The sequence below is a fragment of the Ostrea edulis genome, chromosome 10 (genome assembly GCF_947568905.1).
Source record: "Ostrea edulis chromosome 10, xbOstEdul1.1, whole genome shotgun sequence".
NCBI lineage: Eukaryota > Metazoa > Mollusca > Bivalvia > Ostreida > Ostreidae > Ostrea > Ostrea edulis.
In genome coordinates this window covers 25,300,050-25,323,203 of record NC_079173.1, presented here as the reverse complement: position 1 = coordinate 25,323,203, position 23,154 = coordinate 25,300,050, and the positions used below count along the sequence as shown (strand labels likewise).

The 23,154-nt window shown below is 38.0% G+C and overlaps 1 protein-coding gene across 1 annotated transcript; it reads right to left on the bottom strand.

Annotated features, from left to right (window-relative positions):
* Positions 1-4,593: 4,593 nt before the first annotated feature.
* On the bottom strand, positions 4,594-21,429 carry LOC125665627 (uncharacterized). The gene is made up of 14 exons (XM_048898369.2): positions 20,945-21,429; positions 17,629-17,724; positions 16,783-16,878; positions 13,802-13,912; positions 13,313-13,501; positions 10,656-10,748; positions 10,463-10,558; positions 10,035-10,121; positions 9,551-9,863; positions 8,665-8,844; positions 8,159-8,454; positions 6,357-6,898; positions 6,005-6,094; positions 4,594-5,153 (listed from the first exon to the last, which is right to left on the bottom strand). Exons 1-14 carry the CDS (start codon positions 21,427-21,429, stop codon positions 4,801-4,803), a joined length of 3,027 nt encoding a protein of 1,008 aa, XP_048754326.2. The 3' UTR covers positions 4,594-4,800.
* Positions 21,430-23,154: the final 1,725 nt, after the last annotated feature.

Below are 23,154 nucleotides of genomic sequence, written 5' to 3'. Positions count from 1 at the left end.
GAAGTGGGTATCCAAATAAAGTGAGATTTTCTGTGCTTTATATATATATATATATATATATATATATATATACATATATATATAATTTGTATTTAATGCCTTTAGAAATCAATGTATTTAATTTATGACTAGGTTTTAAAAAGTATTCACAGATTTAATTTATCATTTACAGGTAACATTGTGGAGGTTTCAGTTAAAATTATACTTGCACTTTTTTTTTTACACATTCATTGTGAACATTGGCAATTTTCACATTATTGTTTACAGACAGATTGAATAACGCTCTGTATTACCATTTCTCGGTACAGTGTTTCGTAAAAAAAAATGTACATTTTATGTCAGAATTTGTCAATTCAAGCTTAAAATTACAATTTCCAAAAATACGCTTTCATATTTTGAAATCTACAGGTTACTATGTACACGTATTTGAAATTAAGAAAACAGCAATGAATATATGATCTTCAACACTATTTTAAACATTTGTATGTTCTGTTCTACATGCAGGTATCGCACGTGTCCTATATTGTATATAGGTTTGTTTTTATCAAGTTTTCCGTTTTCTATTGCGGTTTGGTTCTCAGGTCTGTGATGACGTATTCCCCGGTTATCACTCGGGTTTTCCGCATTTTCGTTAACTAGGAGTGACAATCCAATGTTTCTCTATACAGAAATTTCTCTATAGAGAAACACCGTGGATCGTCACCCTTGGGTAGCAAAGATGGGTTTTCCGTTTATCTTGAAAATCGTTAATTTCATTCTGTAGTGTCGGAAAGTATCGGGCTTAACGTTAAAAAATAACCACTAACTACACGTGGTCCTGCCTGTTCAGAGAGTGGCTGTTCATCACAGTGTCAGTGCGAGTCGTGTGGGGACTTATAATTTCTTGAAGCGATGAAAAGTAAAAAAAAAAAAAAAAAAAATAAATAAATAAAAATAAAAAAAAATTAATAATAATAATGTAGAGAATAGCCTGTGGAGGGAACCAGGGTTGTAAATCTGACAGCTGTGAAATTGACCCCCCCCCCCCCCTCATTTGAAGTTCATGAACTGTTAGTTGTCTAAAACCAGCTATAAGAGAAAATAAGTTCTGATTTAAAAATAAAAATCAATAAGGTACAATATTTACAATATCTATTTTGATAAAGAATATTTTCTTTCCGATACGACTAGAATACCAGATATACCAGATACAGGACCAGAGCTCGTCCTTGTACCACGTGATTGGCCGTGTGTATGCACCGTCTACCGTAAGCGTGGATAATTTCGCATGAGGTTTATTTACACAGAATACACAATTACAAGATTTTCGTGAAAATTAACCCCACGTCCTATTTCCATAGTTACCAATTTATTAATTGATATTGACATCACGTGATTAAACTCTATGCGCATTGTTTGTAAAGGATTCGTTGATTGATTGTATATTGTTTGACATCCCTCTCGAGAATATTTCACTCATATGGCGACATCACTTTTGTCGGTAAAGGGCTGCAAAATTTAGGCCTATGCTCGGCGCTTACGGCATTTGAGCAGGGAGGGATCTTTATCGTGCCACACCTGCTGTGACACGGGACCTCGGTATTTGCAGTCTCATTTGAAGGACCGCCCCATTTAGTCGCCTCTTACGACAAGCAAGGCCTAGGGGTACTGAGTACCTATTCTAACCCGGATCCCCACGGGACATATACACGTTTAACAGTACCATGACAGCACACATTATCAGCGACATTAACTTTCATTTAGAAGAATAATTTGTAGAGAGTTACAAGACATTGCACTGCAAAAGAGTTTAAGTTATATCAATTTCTGTTCATCTGAGAGGCGATTCTGTCACGTGATCGTTGTTTCCTAATTGTACATACCGACACTCTTACGGTTGGAATTTTTCTCGCACTCCATGTACAAGAAACATATTGACGCAAGCTTCAAAGAATGGCCGCAAATAATTGGTTTCATTTCACCGAACGTATGAAATGTTAATTTTGCATGAGAACAAGCATCAATAATATTATATTTGTAATTTCTTCTCCTCCCATCTTCTGTCCACTCACCCGTTGTCACCTCATAAAATTAGATACATTGTTTATATCCATGTGCTAAGTGTATTCCGAAATGTTTAACTGTCAGAGGTCAGCAATGTGGAAAATAAAGTTGAAGTCTAGGTCTTTACTTCTGAAATGGCGTGGATTTTGTCAGGGTTTGTCTTCATGCTATTGCGATGGAATCAATTGATAGGTATAAGTTATCGTTTTCCAAGGAAGACTTTAAAACATCTACTTTTTCATGAGACTAAGATATATTTTTGTCATCGGCATCAGTATAAATTGATGAGTCAAAGACAAAACCAAAAATGGTTTAAAAAGATACCAAACAGTATCAGTCCAAGTATGGGGCCCTGAGGGACACCTTTGACAACAAGCTTAAAGGATCTGGAAAATTTCCGATTTTTACATGTCGGTACTTACATGTACCACTTAGATAGCTACCCAGAAGGATCAAAACTTCGTTTCCGAGAGCTTTAGGAGAAACAAATCACCGGGAAGCTAGTCAAAAGCCTTGGAGATATCCGTAAATATGGCGGCTATATATTTAAGGTCCTCTTCCAATACAATGAAAGGTGAAGATAATGAACAGTGATCAATCTCATAACTCCTATAAGCAATAAAAAATAGAGAGATGGGCAAAGACATATCCCTGGACACACCACAGGTGGGATCAGGTGCATATGAGGAGTAAGCATCCCCTGTCGACTGGTCACACCCGCCATGAGACCTATATCTTGATCAGGTAAACGTGCGACAAGAACGGCCTGACAATTGGTATGAAACACCTCCGACAGCATTTTATCCAATGATAGATTGTATTTACAATGTAATCCCAGACGAATATCGAAACCACTCTATTTGACCAGGAGTGGATTTTAAAATAAAAAATGCTTTAAACCTTGTTTTCATTGTTAAAAAGAAACGAAATACACTTTTGTTAAGAATCATTATTTCTCAAATATACATATAATAAAATATTTTAAAATCCAGCACAAACGCATAACCTTATATACATGTATTTATTCATTTCGTGACAGCGGATGACAAATCCGTTAAACACACCAGCTATGATACTGTTTCCGACACTCGTATGTGTACATTGTTTGGGCTGCTTGGAATGAACTAAGATGACGCCGGGGATTTTGATATCAGAATCAGGCTGACAGCTGTATCATGTTCTAACAGCCTTCTAAAACAACGAGGATGATGAGATACCAATTTATATTTCATCCCCTTGTATTTGGAGTAACATTTTTTCCAAATTCTCTTAGTTCACTGTCCAAATTTATGTTGAAATTCAAAGTACTTTCAAGTGTATGTTGTTGGTTTTTTAAATCCAAATTGGATAATAATACGTTTATCAGTATATGTGTGTTTAAAAATGAACATTCGTGTCATTTTTTTAAATTTCTGTGCGTGCATTATATCACACAAAATCAACATATGGACAGTTCATTGAGGTTAGTCCCAATACACGGTGATGAAATATAAATTGGTAACTCATCATGCTCATTGTAGAGCAGGACACAGTTGTCAACATGATATAAAGATATTACAAACATATTTAAACCATTCCATTCCACCCCATCCCCCGCTCAACTTTTTAGCCTAATCGTTTTTCCTTACACCGGGCTTATAGAAATGAAAGTACAAAACACCCGGATGTGTAACCCGGACTCAGTAGATTGAGAAGAGGTATAAATGTCTAGGTGTTGCGTGATTGGCTTATATCAAGAGTGAAATTATTTGGAATTGAAAGAAATACCATAGCCATTAATCGTCGGGATGAAAAATTATCGCACAAACTCGAGAAATGACTGAGACTGAGGAATAAATAAATAATGTGTGTTTGAAATGAAGGATGTAATTTACTGCCGATTGTTGTGTTGTAAAAAGTACAAATATGGCTTATAAAAGCGACGGGACCCAATACAATTTCTGCCGTTTTTATAATTAGTATTTGGAATAAACTTTGAAATGTTGGTGGTCATTTATTCAAAATTAATATCGTTGATTAGTGAGAGGGCCAAATGTTAGTATTGAGATCTATGGGAAATGAATTGGTATTCTTTTCCCATTATACAGCACCACGGGAGATGTAGCGGGCTGGAAATCATTGGTTGCGAAGATTCTACACCAGGAAAATTTCTTTAAAATTCTCTTACGCCCGATTAGATTATTAATACATATTCCTTAATCACTAAATTAACAGATTTCTTGCACGTAACATAGAAAATAAAGTTGGCATTATTATATTTAAGGGGAATAACTCCCAAAATGGATCGACCTGGACTTGTCTCAGCAGCTGCCGAATTTTCTCCTCTGTCACCTCTTTTCTTTTTAAATTCACAACCGTGTGGAATGGTGTTTTACAATGACGCCGGATAGGTGACCATCAGGAACGTATTTCAATTTGGCAAGAATGCCTGTTCTGTTTCCCCTATTCAATATTAGAAAATACTGAAAAGGTTGCCATAAAAATTGTTAGTGTATTGAATGCCTCGCACTGTTTTATGACACCTGTGCTGTATAGATACACAAACCGCCAAACGTTTAATTTTTACTTTCAAAAGATTGAAGGTGATACGCGTACAAATTGGATTTTACAAATACAATGATAATGAAAACTGGTACCTGTTCCTACGATCAGTAGCAATATTCAGGAAAACTACAATCTTTTTCCACATATTGTGTGTGTGTAATAAAATCTAATTAAATACAAATATATGATAATGTATTCAGGCAGCATTAAATATCAAGAGGGCGTAACGGCAAATTGCACACAGTTGTAATGGCGTGCAGAGAAATCGCTGTGTTTCAAAGGTCGTTTCTCCAAATTGGCCTTCATTATGACATCAATAAATCTCTTTTGTTTGACCTCTCGGAGGGCATTCGTCAGTGCGTCCACCATTTCGCCACTTGCCACTTTCCCTCTCCACTTCCAAAGAATTTCAAAGCTTGTAATAACCTGCGGCTGGTTCAGCGCTTTAATGTCAAGGATATCCTCGTATGGAACTCGTAAAGCGACACCTAGCGTAGTGGCGTATTGGTGAGGAAGTACACCAGCCAAAACTAATAGGCTTTGATGACTTAATACTGGAACGTCATCTGAAATATTAAAATTTAAAATGTACTCGAGCTCCAGACAATGAAGATTTTTGCACTTAATTACTTATAATTAAGGAAACAAATAGCATGCAAAGTATCATAATATCCGGATAATATTGGCATCAGAATATCAAATGAAGCCTAATTGTATTGTGAATGAATTGTCTTGAAGCTGAATTTTATACTTATGCTTTCCTCTCAATCATTTAATCTAGTACTGGTTTCAGTTGGACAATTTCTACTACATGGAGGTTTCATAACTGGGGATATAAACCGGATTTTCAGAGGCGAATCCTGGAATTTATGAACTGGGGGTCAGGAAGCTGCCTTAAAGCCCTTAGTAAGTCCAGGCATGAAGCCCCTTGAAGCTACAGTTTTGACAAAATAAGACGTATATTATATATGTTGGTGTTTTGGGACATATTTCTATGTAACAAATGGATCAAATTTGTGATAGTAATATCTAGATACATATAATAATTATATAGTAGTTGTAAAAATAGAGTTGAATTGGGGCGCCGGGCCTGGCCCCCTTATTGAGTCTCAGCACTAGGGCGAGTAATAATGGAAGATACGCCCTCCTCCTCCGCTATTCTCCCTAGTCGATGTCCAACGCCATGTTTACCTTAATTAGATATTTTACTACAGTGTATCGCACTGATGATGCGCAATGGATATATTAAATCATCTACTGTTTGCTCGATTTCTCCAATACTGAAACTTTTTTCCACAAGTCTCACGAGACTACAATCTTCTGTACTTCAATACAAAAGAGTTCCCCTTGCTTGTTCCATTTAAATAAAGCTCTTTGTAATGCAGTGTAGCGTGTCTTGAAAATAGAAGCTACTCACCGAACATAGAACGATAAGCTATGGTTGACCTCACGGATTTGCTCGACTTCTGTGATCCACGTGACCACGTGACCCTACCAGCCTGTGAAGCTGAAAATTATGAATACTTGTGTCACTAAAGATTGAGAATATTTCGACATTGACATATTTCGTATTAAAGGACATATTTGTATTCACTTTACAATTAAGAATCGAAATGATTATATGTTTTTGAATAGCTATTATATTGAATATTCTAATGGCAGTTTAAATTTTCAAAAACACTGTACAATACAAATAAAATGTTTGATTTGATACAAATTTAAAGTTTGATGAATATATTATAATGCTCAAATGATCTGTATAAACTTACATGGCTTGGCGTCTGCATGAGAGGTAGGCAAGCGTGGCCCGTTTACCAGGAACCGCTCGGTATCCATGGACACTTGATGAATACACACATCTTCATGTCCCGATTCCCGAAAGTAGTTTATGATACCAATGTGTCTTCCTCGAGGATCCCGTCTAGGTTCAATCGGAAACGATCGGTAGTTTTGGTTTGAACTACTAAGATATGAAATAAAGTAATGATCAAGTGAAATGTCGCGTATTCTCCCAATATTCCCGTCTAAATCTATACGCACTACGTCATAATCTTTTAAGCGAATATCTGGAGATTTGCTTCCAGGAATTTCAAAAAGACCATCTTTCATGCGCATGCGCAAAATTCTTTTCAAGAATCTCTTTTCAACCACCTCCGTCCACAATTTTATCACTCCATTTTGAAGAGCTGGTCTATCCATTAGGGTCAATACAGAACAAATATGTTCCGTCTCGTAATACAGATTAAACTCGTCAATGATAGCTCGGCGATTTTTCTTCATCTGTCTCTTGTTTGCCTTTCCAAGTGCCAGTCTGAAAAGAAATCAAGTAGGTTTATTGATTGAATTGTATTGTGTACCACGAGAGTATTATATCCATACTTGCTTTGTTGAATATCTTTATGTTATATTTGATTGCGTAAAACATAAAGCTTGGTCTGAAGAACGCAGATCTCTGTAAGTAATTGCAAGTACTTGACAAGGTTTTAACCTTAATTCGCGCTTAAAAGTATGCAAAGCACGTGTGGAAAGCATAAAGAAAACACTACGCAGAGCAAATCCGGCTTGTGCAAAAAACGCCAAAAAGCAAAGTGCGCCGACGACAAGTCGTACCACGTGCAAATCAGAACATGTACCTGCAACTAGAAGCGCCATCTCTACAATTTTAAAAATGATATCACCGGTCACATATCGTGCTATGCTAGACGTTTCTGCTATTTGATTACATGGGTAACAAGACGTGTTTGTGAAACATTGATGCACCCGGATTACAAATTTTCTGTGAATAATTTTCAAAGTAAGTCAGAGGTCAATTTCAGAGTCACAATGTCAACAAATTTGGTACTGATGGAAATATCTTCTCACAAGAAATGCACATGCTAAATATGAAAGCAGTGCCATACGGTTTAGAAGATATGGATTATATCAGAATTTTCTAAAAGTAGGTCAAAGGTCAATAGAAAGGCCACCACTAGGCCAATGATTTTAGTACAAATGGAAAGGTATTGCTACATGGAATACACATGCCAAACATGGAAGCGGTCCCTCTTAAGTTGTAAAAATATAATCAAGGTTAAAGTTCTTTTAAAAATTTCCAATACATGTACTTTGTCAACGTCATAAGGTAGACAAGTCTAGTATCATTGCAAAGGTTTTCTCACAAAAAATACATGTTTAATATAAAGACAGTACCTCTTACGATTTGAAAGATGTGGCTTATATTAGAAATTTGTAAAAGTAAGACAAAAGTCAATACAAAATGTAAGGTCACCAGGTCAAAGATTTTGGTGTCAATGAAATGGTCTTGCCACAAGGAATACACATATCAAATATTAGATGTGTACCTTTTATGGTATAAAAGATATGACAAAGGATAAAGTTTTTTGTCAAAGACTGACAGATATGCGGACAGACAGATGGACAGGCCAAAAACTAGATGCTCCCGAACATTCTATTCTGGGGGCATGCAAAATCATGCACACAGTTAATTTTTTAATTAGTGTTGAGTTAAAAGACGCGGACGGGAAAATTTATATATAAATGATGTGCGTTTTGTGTACTGATTACTTCTTACCCACAAAATCGGTCGATTTGGAAAGTGTAACAATTTCCTGTAGATTCGCAACGCATGGCGCTGGGGCGTGGAATGAGTTCCACCTCGCCATTCGCCCGCTTCCGGAACACAACTAATTCCGTGTCGTAATCATCGATATCGTTAATAATCGGCATGTGTACAAGAGCAGGTTCGTTGATTGTGACGTCATCATCGTGTTTTATGAAAATTACGTCAGAAATACAGGTGACATATTTGCACAAGTCTGGACAGGTTTCCTTGTACGAAAATATTCTGTTCCTGTTAAATTGGATCAACTGCAAAATATGAAGTAAGGTTTGTCATTAGTGCCAGGTAGAAAATGAATTTTATTAGGACACCTTGAGCTTGTTGAAGAGATTTATTCATTTTTTTATACTTTAGCTAAGAAAACGTTTTGTGATAGAATAGAATTTGAATGTTGCATTGGCTCTCTCTCTCTCTCTCTCTCTCTCTCTCTCTCTCCTCTTACTCTTCATATTTCTTACCCTGAACTGCACGATACACGGACGACTAAAGCAGTTTGGAGGGAAATTGATTCTGATCCTGGAATCATCCTCTGACATGTAGGTAAACCCTGACGGAGTTATCTCCCTGTGATAAGGGCGATAACCCGCTACCACAACAAATGCCTCCATGTAGCTCGCTTTGAACTCGCATTTACCTGCCTGAATACAGTATTACAAATGTTCTAATTCTATTATCGCATTTACCTGCCAATATATAGCTAAACAAATGTTAGGCTACTTTCTATTATAACATTTCTTAATAAAATTAACTGTGAATATTTTGTTCAGTTATTTATGGGTTTTTTTATGCACGTCACTGGCGATTAGGGGACGTATAGTTTTTGGTCTGTATGTTTGTCAGTCCACAAAACCTTTACCTGTAACCATGACCTTAATTTCTGTAAGGTCACTGCTAGGACTCCATGTGTGTATTACATGTGAAAAGAAGTTTCTTTGGGTACCAAAATTTATGATCTTGTGACCTTGACCTTTGGGCTTGACGTTTTTTTCCCAAAAACTTTTACGTTGGCCATTATAAACTTTGTGCCGGTGTTATAGAGCCAGACTTCCCCCCATAGTGAGACTTCTCCCTGGGGGAAGGCTCACTCTAGAGCCAGGCTTCCGGGGCGGGGGGGGGTCTCATTATGGGGGAAGGCTCATTCTACAACACAAACACATCTTGTTATTTTTTGTTGTTGTTTTCGTTTGTTTTATTGGATTTTTTGTTTGTTTGTTATTGCATATAAAATTGTAAGATTGCATAAAAGAATAAATGAGGAGCAGATCATTTAGCTATTTAAAACTGATAATTATCAAATTAAAATGCCTCTAGGTTTTATATTGACTGTAATAAAGTTAAACATACAATTATATCTCCCTCGACGTCTGTCCATTTGTCTCCCGTCTTGGTTTTGACTCGGACTGTAGCAGAGGCAGGAAAGGACGAGTGATGGATGGGGGACTGTATAGTTATTTTCTCTAGACTGTGAAATGGACTACCGATAACCAGGAAAAAGTCCGATACGTAGTGCTGGCCATCGTTCAGCTGAATCCCCGCCATCAATGTCGACCGAGATTCGATTGGACACTGAATAAAGTCAACATGACAGATGAAACCGAGGCTGCTTAATGGTGCCACCGCGTGCACTCCGTCACCAAGGTCAACGTACTCCAAAGTGCTTCAAAAGAACAAAAAGACATTCAGATCACTATACAGAAAAATAAACCTGTTTTAAAAACTATGGAATCGGAGCTTTTGTCGTTTATATTCCAAATCTGACAGCCATCAATACATCCATACTACAGAATGCAGAAACTTTACAATTACCAATGAATATTCTACACTTTACCCGCTCGTTTTCCCAACTGTGTAGAATGCATCCGTGCAAATGATTCCGATTCTCATCATCATGTCGCGTAAATCATCTGCGGAGAGTCTGTGAAGATTTGTTTGCCATTAAATATTGGGGTATCGAGGTAAATGTCACATAAACGGTTAAAAACAACACCAAAACATATTCTTGGGAGTATTTCTGTCCTATACAACCCTTCCCCCAATCCAATCAAGGGTCATACACCAAGTAAAATTGAGCGAACAGTACAGTGTATTTAAAGTCAAATATTATCTGTAATGGTGGCGCAAATTCATTGAAAGGGCAATAACTCTTCTTAAATCTTGACGAAACTCACATTTGGAGCCAATAGGCTCACTATGCAGGAGATCTGACTTAGGACTTACGAGTGTAGACCACGTGAAACCGACAAATACAAGACTTACGAGTGTAGACCATGTGACACCGTGGCTTCGTTTACAAAGGACGCAATATTAGTCTGCACTAGTTTCTTCTTCCCTATCGACGTCTCATCTGCGAATCTGTTAGAAAAACACCGTGTGTATATTTTATCATCTTTCTAATTTGGTCATCATTATCAACATTTTATCAATTGTAGATAAATCATTTCAAACTCACTTGAGTCTCTTGAGTAGAATTTTGGCGCTCCTGAACAGCTGTAGAACTCCCGCCAAAAAACCTGAGTATATGCCAGGGGCACCATCACTCAATCTAGAATAATAAATTAGCTGCAAACAAACCCCAGACAGAGGTGTTCAGACAATAGGATTTCTGTAACCTATCCGATATTTCTGACATAATCTGATTACAAGCAAACAAAGATTGATGAATTGTACATTGTTTAACGTCCCTCTCGAAACTTTCTCACTCATATGGAGACGTCACCATTGCCGGTGAAGGGCTGTAAAATTTTGGCCTATGCTCGGCGCTTACGGTCTTTGAGCAGGGAGGGAACTTTACCATGCCACACCTGCTGTGACACGGGGCCTCGATTTTTGCGGTCTTATCGAAAGGAGCGCCCCATTTAGTCGCCTCTTACGACAAGCAAGGGGTACTGAGGACCTATTCTAACCCGGATCCCCACGGGAAGCAAAGAAAGGTAACCGTCCAAAATTAATCAAGTTGGTCTCAGATTTTTCAATGTAACCAGTTAGAGAAAAATCCACTATATCAGAGAAACCATCCGGCGACAATTTGTCATCTTAGCAGGTGACTTTGACCTTTGAATCTCATTCGATCAGGAAAATTTCGAGGATACAGCCTCTTTATTTAGAATATTATTTCTAAATCTCACATACTATTTAAGATATAATCGTCAAAAATGTCTCACCATGTTACCAAGTGGCCTTTGTCTTTAGCCTACCAACACTAGACGTCATCCACAAGTCATTTAAATGGCGGACGTAATACCACATGAATTAAACGGCGGATATACATGTAACATGCCATTTAAATGGCGGATCTGTAACACCAAATAAAAAATAAAACGACGTAGTTCGTTTATTTGTTGGTTTTTTGTTGGTTTTTTTTTTTTTTTTTTTTTTGATTTTTTTTTTTTTTTTTTGGTGTTTTGTTTTTTTGCTTTACGTCCCGTCGGAAAGTTTTCACCCATACTGAGACGTCGCCAGCTGTAGGTGAAGTACTACACTCAGCGCTTACGGCCGTTACAGTGCGGTTTTTTAACGTGCCAACGTCTGCCGCGACGTGGAACCTCCGTTGTTAGGTCCGAAAGACCCGTGATTCTCACTTCCAAATGCCGAGCGTTTGGCGATGGAGCGTTTACGTCTTAGGTTTAACTCGGCCATGGCACGAGCGGGTCTCGAACCTATAATCATAGCTTATATATGTATACCTCATGTACTAATGATCTGGTTTTAAGTGAATAAATGAATTGAATTGAACTCACGACCTCCCGGTTACGAAGCGAGCGCTCTACCACTGAGTTATCTCTACCGTAGAAATTGGCAAAATGGTTGGTTGATAGCACCAAATTAATTTAAAAGGTAAATGTAACAGAGAGCGTCACATGGTGGAAGTAACATCCAATCATTCAACATTGATGCACGTCAATGTAGATAATAAGATTTCGAATATAACAGGCACAAAGAAATTGAATTTAACTTATTTCTTATCACATTGATAACCTTTGTATGAAGATATTGAAATCACTGTCAGAAATAAGTGATCTGAAGCATATAAATATATTGTATGAATGCATTGTATAGATATATAAAGACAATGATGTATAAAGATATATTGTATAAATGCATTGTATCCACAGGCAATTATATCGCTTGGATTCGAATTTACTATTAAAGAGTAAAGGTATAGAACACTGAATATAGGGTACCCAAGTTCGCCGATGTGAAAACAATAAATCAAATGGTATAAAATTCTACTCTGTATTCTAATATAATCATACATAATCAATCTACATTATTACCAAAGTTCATCCCGAAATTTCGTATATTTCCCAAGATATGCAGAAATGAATTCGGAAAAATGCCTATTATTTCGTGGTCGAATTTTAGCTTGGCCCTGTACAACTAAACAGAATGTTCGAGCATTGCAACAAGCTATTACATAGAATGTGCAGCATTAAATATCATTTCTAAGTTGAATTCCTTACCGTAATTCATAAAGTGAGGTCCGTAATAGCTCCAAGTGACTGAGAATTGCATCTACGAATTTGGGTACCCTATATTTAGAGTTCAATACATTTCCTCTTTTATAGTAACTTGGAATCCAAGAGATATAATTGCCTGTGGTTGTATCTATATATTCTATATATTGTATAAATGCATTGTATAGATGTGAAAGGTGAAGATAACGAACAGTGATCAATCTCATAAGCAATACAAAACAGAGAGTTGGGCAAACACGGACCCCTGGACACACCAGAGGTGGGATCAGGTGCCTAGGAGGAGTAAGCATCCTCTGTCGACCAGTCACACCCGCCGTGAGCCCTCTATCTTGATCAGGTAAACGGAGTTATCCGTAGTCAAAATCAGTGTACCACGAACGGTCTAACAATCGGTATGAAACACGTCAGGCAGCATTTGACCCAATGATAGGTTGTATTGGCAAACTAGATCGTTATAACGACCATAGAATTTGCAAGATGCTGACTTTAAACGAGACTGTTGAAACCCCTGTACCATCAACTTGTTTGTCAGTATCATAAAGATAAATTGTGTAGATAGATACATTATACAAATACATTATATAAATACATTGTACATGTTCAGGTTATGAAGAATGATTTGAAATCTCACATAAGCTCCTTATCCAGACAGTTGTATTTGACATGGAGCCCCAGAGCAAAGAAAAGACCGTGTATTGGTTTCAGTAGGGGGACGATATTCAGTTGGAACCGCTGAAGGAACACCAATAGAATCTCCCCAACTATAGAAGCCACGTCTGTCGACAGCTCCATAATGTCCGCCATTATCTCGTCCTTGTGTCTGGAAAATTCGAAAAATGTCCTCATCATATAGAAGTGGTTGTGGTGGGGGTCCGTCGTAAATTAGACATTTTATGAAGCGTTGTGTGTGTTTGCCAAAATTCATTCTCATATTTCGTGATTATTAATTTTGGGTAAGTTCGTTGAACAAAATTTATACACCCCCCTCCCCCCAACTAACTGTTATTTTACATATAACTGGAATGTTAATGGTTAACATAGAATAAAATTCTGTACATGTACCATCTCTGCCACTAATACCATTACAGAAAAGGGTCAACACACGAATAAGGATACTTACTTTTTCCTCTCTGGACCCGCCACTTTTTGCCAGATCTCCACTATGTTGTAGAACAGGAGCTGTAGACCGTTCATGTCTTTGCTGTAGGTATCGACGTCATCATCTGTGTATCTGTAGATAGTTAGTAAATAAGTAATTGCAACACGAAACATTAGTACTTCCGGATTTCCCTTGTCACGTGACTAGGATGGGTTTGGCGAGAAACATACTCAACCTCATTACTGATTATTCATATATTTTCCCATTACTTGGTCTAGTGAAGTAATGAAATGAACACACAATTCAAGTCACACTCTCCCACAGATGCTTCTGGACAGGACTTCCGGTACCCCCCCCCCCCTTTCTTGTATTTTTAAATGTTCAATTCCTTGGGAATTTCGGGCGTATTTTTGATAGAATATGTAACTGCAGAGTTTATCTATTTCAATGGAATACACAAATCCCGCATAGAAACCGTTTTTAAAAATGCCATATCACCGATCATAATATATCACATGAGGTTGGAGCTACCTTAAACGTTTATTTTTAAATTCTATTTTGTTTCTGTTGTTCTGATGTAAAGCAGGTTACAAAATGTAGCACGTGTTCATCATTTTGTTTGTAAATTGCAATAGACGTAAAATCAATCAATCAATCAATCAACACGATACACAAGTTCTCCTGTCACGTAACAGGCTGGACAATCCCTGATAACGTCACGTGACAGAGTTCATAGAATTATAAAATGAGTGATATTTCCCCAGCCTCCAGATGATGATACACGTGTTACATGACATGTTTCTGTTGAGGTGGACAATATACTCAATCCTAAATGACATCAATATACAGTATTGCTATCACGTGACATGATATATAAAGATAAGTATCGATAAACTCACTACTCAATCCTAAATACAATATTGTTGTCGCGTGACATGATATATAAAAGAGAATAATATACAGTAACTCACTCTTCACTCTCTCTGACAATGATGCGCAGTCTCCCAGTAAATACAGCATTGTTGTCACGTGACATGTTATATACAAGGATAATAATATACTCACTCCTCTCTCTCTCTCTCTCTCTCTCTCTCTCTCTCTCTCTGACAATGATGCGCAGTCTCCCAGTAAATACAGCATTGTTGTCACGTGACATGTTATATACAAGGATAATAATATACTCACTCTTCACTCTCTCTAACAGTGATGCACAGTCTCCCAGTAAATACAGCATTGTTGTCACGTGACATGTTATATACAAGGATAATAATATACTCACTCTTCTCTCTCTCTCTCTCTCTGACAATTATGCGCAGTCTCCCAGTAAATACAGTATTGCTGTCACGTGACATCATATATATAAGGATAATAATATACTCTCTCTCTCTCTCTCTCTCTCTCTCTCTGTGACAATTATGCGCATTCTCCAAGTAAATACAGTATTGCTGTCACGTGACATGATATATATAAGGATAATAATATACTCACTCTTCACTCTCTCTGACAATGATGCGCAGTCTCCCAGTAAATACAGTATTGCTGTCACGTCACATGATAAGAATATTAATATACCCACTCTTCACTCTCTCTAACAATGATGCGCAGTCTCCCAGTAAATACAGTATTGCTGTCACGTGACATGATATATATAAGGATAATAATATACTCACTCTTCACTCTCTCTGACAATGATGCGCAGTCTCCCAGTAAATACAGTATTGCTGTCACGTGACATGATATATATAAGGATAATAATATACTCACTCTTCACTCTCTCTAACAATGATGCGCAGTCTCCCAGTAAATACAGTATTGCTGTCACGTGACATGTTATATATAAGGATAATAATATACTCACTCTTCACTCTCTCTAACAATGATGCTCAGTCTCCCAGTAAATACAGCATTGCAGTCACGTGACATGTTATATATAAGGATAATAATATACTCACTCTTCACTCTCTCTAACAATGATGCGCAGTCTCCCAGTAAATACAGCAGTGCTGTCACGTGGCATGATAAGGATAATAATATGCTCACTTTTCACTCTCTCTAACAATGATGCGCAGTCTCCCAGTAAATATAGTATTGCTGTCATGTGACATGATAAGGATAATGATATACTCACTCTTCACTCTCTCTAACAATGATGCGCAGTTTCCCAGTAAATACAGTATTGCTGTCACGTGACATGTTATATATAAGGATAATAATATACTCACTCTTCACTCTCTCTAACAATGATGCTCAGTCTCCCAGTAAATACAGCATTGCAGTCACGTGACATGTTATATATAAGGATAATAATATAATCACTCTTCACTCTCTCTAACAATGATGCGCAGTCTCCCAGTAAATACAGCAGTGCTGTCACGTGACATGATAAGGATAATAATATGCTCACTTTTCACTTTCTCTGACAATGATGCGCAGTCTCCCAGTAAATACAGTATTGCTGTCACGTGACATGTTATATATAAGGATAATAATATACTCACTCTTCACTCTCTCTGACAATGATGCGCAGTCTCCCAGTAAATACAGTATTGCTGTCACGTGACATGATATATATATAAGGATAATAATGTACTCACTCTTCACTCTCTCTAACAATGATGCGCAGTCTCCCAGTAAATACAGTATTGCTGTCACGTGACATGATATATATATATATATATATATATATATATATATATATATATATATAAGGATAATAATATACTCACTCTTCACTCTCTCTAACAATGATGCGCAGTCTCCCAGTAAATACAGTATTGCTGTCACGTGACATCATATATATAAGGATAATAATATACTCACTCTTCACTCTCTCTGACAATGATGCGCAGTCTCCCAGTAAATGCAGTATTGCTGTCACGTGACATGATATATATAAGGATAATAATATACTCACTCTTCACTCTTTCTAACAATGATGCGCAGTCTCCCAGTAAATACAGTATTGCTGTCACGTGACATGATAAGGATAATAATATACTCACTCTTCACTCTCTCTGACAATGATGCGCAGTCTCCCAGTAAGGTCAAGAGTCTCGCTAATCAGTGATCGTAACAACGAGATCTCCTCGTCATGGAATCTAAAAAGAATCCCACAATATCATATAATTATCACAGTTAATGATTACATCTGTATTACAGAGACAGTGTTCAGGCGCGGATAGGACCGAGGGTCGGACATTTGTACTGCAGTGTTCAGGCGCGGATAGAGATGGGATAGGACCGGGGGTCGGACATTTGTACTACAGTGTTCAGGCGCGGATACTGATGGGATAGGACCGGGGGTCGGACATTTGTACTACAGTGTTCAGGCGCGGATACTGATGGGATAGGACCGGGGGTCGGACATTTGTACTACAGTGTTCAGGCGCGGATACTGATGGGATAGGACCGGGGGTCGGACATTTGTACTACAATGTTCAGGCGCGGATAGGACCGGGGGTCGGACATTTGTACTACAGTGTCGGGTGCAGATACAGATGGGATAGGACCAGGGGTCGGACATTTGTACTACAGTGTTCAGGCGCGGATACAGATGGGATAGGACCGGGGGTCGGACATTTGTACTACAGTGTCGGGTGCAGATACAGATGGGATGGGACCGGGGTTGGAAATTTGTACTACAATGTTTGGGCGCGGATACAGATGAGATGGGACCGGGGTTAGAAATTTTGTACTACAATGTTCGGGCGCGGATACAGATGAGATGGGACCGGGGTTAGACATTTGTACTACAATGTTCGGGCGCGGATACAGATGGGGTAGGACCGAGATTCGGACATTTTATTTGTAATAGCACAAAAATGGCGTTGACGTGCGTACAGAATTACCTTTCTTTTTTATACAGACTACAACGGATCTTCCACAGCCTCTCCACATCAGACTTGACTTTTGCTCCAGGACCCTGTTTCTTACTGAACACGCTACTGCAATAAGATAAAACCACACAATATATTTATAATGCCAATGAATAGAGTCATCCTCAAATTTCACAGGTGGATCCAAAAAATGAAGTGGGGGGAGTTGTGACCCAAGATCTTACACCCAGAAAGGAGAACTACAGACCCAAAATAACACAAAATTACATCATTGGGCTACTGCGAGTTTTGGAAACGCTGAGCAATTCATACGGAATCATTCTCAAAGTGCTACGTCAACAACATCCAGGGACCATCCACAAAACGGCATAATATTTACACGTAGAATCCTCTCAAAACAGAAATCCAGGCTACTGAGATAAGGTATTATTTAACCTATATTACAAATCCAGTACATGTACTATTGGTTCAATAACAGCATAACACTTCGTTTGTGTTAGACCGCCTCGGTGGTCTAGAGGTTAGAGCGTTCGCCCCGCATGCGGAAGGCCGGGATTCGAATCCCGGCCGCGACAGACCGCGGACAAGTAGTGGCAGTTCCATTGCCAAACGCTCGGCATCAGGTGCGAATGTCACGGGTCCTCGGAGATAACCTTAAAAACGGATGGAACGGGTCACAGTAGGTGTGGCACGCTAAATAACCTTCACTGCTCAATGGCCCTTAAGAGCAAACACCCCAAAAGCCTAAATTTGAAGCCCTTCACCGGTCTTACGCTCGATCACGTGAAGTGACACGCTGTCATTGAACCGATATTACATTGTAAAATTGATGGTCGGTTCAGTATTTAACGCCAACATTGACAAAAAAAATACCTGTTTAGTGACCTTGGTGTGAAGGCCTCGGTGCTCTGTGAAACACCCATGGTGACAAGAAATACTCCTTATCTCGTTATTTCACTGATTCCTTCAGATTTCGAATCTCCACATGATGTCTTTTCCCCCCATTTTGTGTTGTTATGCCATAATTAATTGCTCAACATACAATGATTTCACGGTTCTTAATTTGGATTAAATGTTTTAATCTTCAGATTACCTTCATTGAAACCTGCAGTTTGTTTCCCATGCATGCACAAATTATATTTAGCTAAGATACATGCTAGTGTCCAACACGGTGCAAACATTTAATCTTTACGTGTTATTCAATATTGAGGACAGGCTTGATTCAGATGTTGTTTTGCGTCCCATTCAAGAATTTGTCATTCATATAGATGTCACAGGATGAAATAATTCATATTTAACATACTAATATAATTTCATTACGTTACTGATTTTATCGTAAGTCGTTTCATTTCATTCATATTCATGGGGATGAACGCTGATTGGTAGAGAGAGAAGTGTGAAAGGTCAGTATGGTTTGTGTGTAGTAGTAAGTATCTTGTGAGTTGTTTTACTGGTTTGGTGCTATATAAGCAAGATTCGCGCCAATTCCAGAAACTAACCCAGCAACACTCCAGACCCGGACTGAGTGACTTATAATTCACATATTGTCATATCAAAGAAACTAAGTTTTACTGCAGTTTCTGTTCTTCCGAGTTTACGGTAAGAGTTTGAATTTACTCTATTGGTAAATATTTATCTATTACATTAATTTATAAATATTTTGTAATCATTATTTTAATATAACTAAAAGTGTGAATGATAGAGTGAGAGAGAACTTAATTACATGTATTTTACATATTTTTAGATCATCCTCCAGAATTAGGATATAACAATAAAGAACTTTAGAACCCGAACCACCAGTGTGTTTTGATTTAAATACATGACGGTTACACAGAGAAATCACAAGATGTGTGAAGTACCACAAATGCACCCGTCGCATGACACTCAAGGCCGTTGCAGTGAGGATACTTTTTCAGCTATCGTGACATAAAACAGTTCAATCTCCGTTTCTAAGGTCGTATATCTGAAAGACCCTTGACCTTCACTTGTAATGCCGGAGACTTGGAGGAGGAACGGCGACTTCCTACATGAAACGTCTAACGATAGACGCGGGGCCAGGTTCGAGATTCAAATGCGGGACCTTCGAAGAGAGCGACCAAACCACTAGGCTACCACGACCGGTCATTGATTGAAGACAGGGCTGAACTAATGTGCATATATGCACATCACTGTAGCGGATCCAGAATTTTGTTTTTAAAAAAAGAGTGGGGGTTGCACATGTGAAAGTCAAGTATTAGCCAAAATAATCAGCTATTTTGGGTGCCAAATCTTGAGCACGCCTTGTAAATTTGTGGCAAAAAAGGAGGGGCTCGGACCGACCTCAAAATCCGCCTCTGCTCAGCGACATCATATTCCATTTTACCCAGTTTTACGGTCGCGGTAGCTCAGTGGTAGAGCGTTCGCTTTTGGTACCAAGATATCGTTTGTTCGAGCCACGCCCATTTCATGTCAACCCAAGACGTCAACATACATGTAGGCACATGAAGTGATTGCTCCTTCGCCAAACGCTCGGCATTTAGAAGTGAGAATCACAGGTCTTTAGTATGACCTTAAACAAGGGGGTGCCGTGTCGACAGGCGTTGGCACGTTAAAGAACCCTCATTGCTATGCCTTTGAACACACTAAGCAAAGGTCAAAATGTGTGATACTTGGCCTACTGGTGACGTCTGAATATGAAAACTTCTCGAACGGATGTAAAACGATGAAAGCAGCCAATTCCTCTTCTATCTGAAAAAATTATATCTTACCTTCGTTTGTTACTGATCATTTCAATCCTAAAAATTAGATCCAACTTCTAAACTTTTTCTCCTAACCAAATGATATAATGTAGCTCCATATCCAATATTGCTTGTTTGTGGATTTGTTTGTTTGCTTGTTTTTATGGACAAGGCATGTCATTAAACGAACAAGTGAATTTATTGTCATAACATTCTGAACGGCTCATTTCTTGATCGACATGGGTACATTTGTAACATAAACCTTAAATCATGGTGCAAAGTGCACGGAAAATCCTATTAAGCGTTTTAACTTTAAAAGACTTGGCACACTATGTCTTGACCTATAACTTATTATGGCTACTAATCTTATTTCGGTTGTAACACACAATTTGATTGGTTGCTCGGCATTTCACAGACCAATTTTTACATAATGGCGATTGTGTCATTTAAAGTTGTGAGCTGCTTTTCTGCGCCATATTGATGGCCGCGGACGACGTCACCGTCACATCAAATGTTTTGTGTTTATAGATATTGAAAATATGATAAAGTTCGAAGAGAGAGAGAGAGAGAGAGAGAGAGAGAGTTACATGTACAACATCGAGTAAACGTACCCTATCGTGGCTCTTCGGACCAGTGTTTTCAATATAGAGGGTTTTCTCCGGAATTTTCTGTCCTCTGTCTGGGTGTTATCAACATCGCCATGAAATGAAACTTTCTTGGACTTCATTTCAGAAATCCGGCTGGCCACATCTACCATGCTAAATCGCCTCTGGACCCCCACAGACCGGAGTTGACTGTTTGATTCCTCCACAGCCTGATCCACTATTTCACCTTTAGTATGCTGTTTTTGAGTTTCATTCGTTTCATCTATTTTTTTCGATTTCACAGCACTTAAAAATGCCCCCACAGTTTTAATTTTTACCAGGCGGACATTTCTGTTATCGAGCAGAGACTTCCGGCGGAATGTTTCATGGTGCAGATTAATGTCATTCCAGGATGGCTTTGCGTCCCCAGAACGTTTGATTATCTGCTGATCAGCCTCGACGATGCGCTTGGGTTCTACAACTTTCTGACACGATCCCCATGTGCAGAACATTGTTACACCTGCAAAACAAACAATTTTCAATGTCAACACTTTTTTCTCGTCATTGAATTACCGAGAAAGAAATGGTAATTAGGAAGCAATGTAAAAGTTCAATGTTCATTCAGTTTTTTTAATTATCTTTTTGTATAGAGGAGCTGGGGGTTCCTGCTGAATAAAGAACTGTTACACTGATGTAGTGGATTAAAGGAGTGGATCAAGCATGAGATCCACGATGCTCTGGTACTATACACCCTGAAGGACCTCCCCCACTTTAGCTGTGATTATTTGCAATGTAGTAAAACATCAAAGTTTAAATAATGCAATTTACAATACCCAAAATGTTCATTATTACGTAAACTTAGAGATTTGGCTTTCTATTTTACCAAAAAGTTGTCTTTCTATTTTACCGAAAAGTTTGTTAACATTAGGAGCTTCTTTTGAAATCGGGTTTTTCTGAGGGTTTTTTTTTTTTTTTTGGTGGGTTTTTTTTTTAAATCTCTCTTGATATTCATTGAATTCAATGACTGGTTCTTAAAGCCTTTGTTTATTATCGGCACAACTTGACTCTTTTCTATTATAAGTCGTTTTTGTAATAAAGAAAATTATATCCAAAACGTAAGACTAGACAATCTTGTGGTGGTGATGAAATTCACAAAAATAAATACAATAAAAATCTACAAAAACTATACGGTTTCTTTCTAATTCATTTGCCCGTAATGACCTCGGGTAGTAATTTTGTAGTTTTGAGGCTAAGAGTGACCATCTAAAACATAGTTTTCTACCCTTATCTTCTAATATCCCAGGAGGAAAGGGACTGCACACTTACTGGAGATACATCAGTGTTTAATATCTACCTAAAAGTATAATAGATAAATCTTTTTTTCTTCTTCTTTGAAATAAGGAATCGTAAAAGGAGACTACAAGCTACAACTAAAGTGGGGAATTCCTTTATAATTTTATAGAAAAATAAATATATATATGCATTCAGTAATGCATTGGCTATACAAGTTTATCAAAATAACATGTGTCTGCAAAAGTGCAGCGCTTAGCATGTAAATCTGTAATGCTTTTTCCAAAACTAGATTAAAACGACTTCAATGATTTCTTACCTTAATGGATTACCTGTAATTAATGTTACTTCTCTGTACAGTCATTTTGCACGTCCTGCCAACTTTCTAACGACCATGTTGGCAATTAAATGCTAATGACCATTAAGAGCACATAGCTACCAGGCTTAAGCCATAAAATATATCCTTCTAATCTTGCATCAAATCTTGAAAGAGTCATTTAACTACTATACTGAACGAGTATTTAAAACGAATTATGATGGTCATTAACTAAATACTTACTTAATCTGTTCAGACCACTTTACTCAAGTTTAGCAAGTATTACGAGACACGCTATGGTAGATCGATTTTGTATTGATAAATATGTTTGTCGATAGTAACCAAAAGTAAATTTTCTAATTTACAGTTTCATGGATCCGGGTTAGAATAGGTCCTTAGTACCCCTTTGCTTGTCGTAAGAGGCGACTAAATGGGGCGGTTCTTCAGATGAAACCGCAAAAACCGAGATTCCGTGCCACAGCAGGTGTGACACGATAAAGAACCTTCTCTGCTCAATGGCCGCAAGCACCGAGCGTATAGGCCTAATGCAGCCCTTCATTGGTATTGTTGACGTCTCCATATGAGTGACAAATTACGGGCGAGACCACAGGAGCTAAGCTCGTTTGGGCCC

Coding starts and splice junctions, on each gene's coding strand:
- LOC125665627 (XM_048898369.2), bottom strand. CDS start 21,429: ATGTTCTGCACATGGGGATCGTGTCAGAAAGTTGTAGAACCCAAGCGC. Junction 9,864..10,034: donor ACAGTTGGGAAAACGAGCGG/GTAAAGTGTAGA, acceptor GTTCTTTTGAAG/CACTTTGGAGTACGTTGACC. Junction 6,095..6,356: donor TCATGCAGACGCCAAGCCAT/GTAAGTTTATAC, acceptor CATAATTTTCAG/CTTCACAGGCTGGTAGGGTC.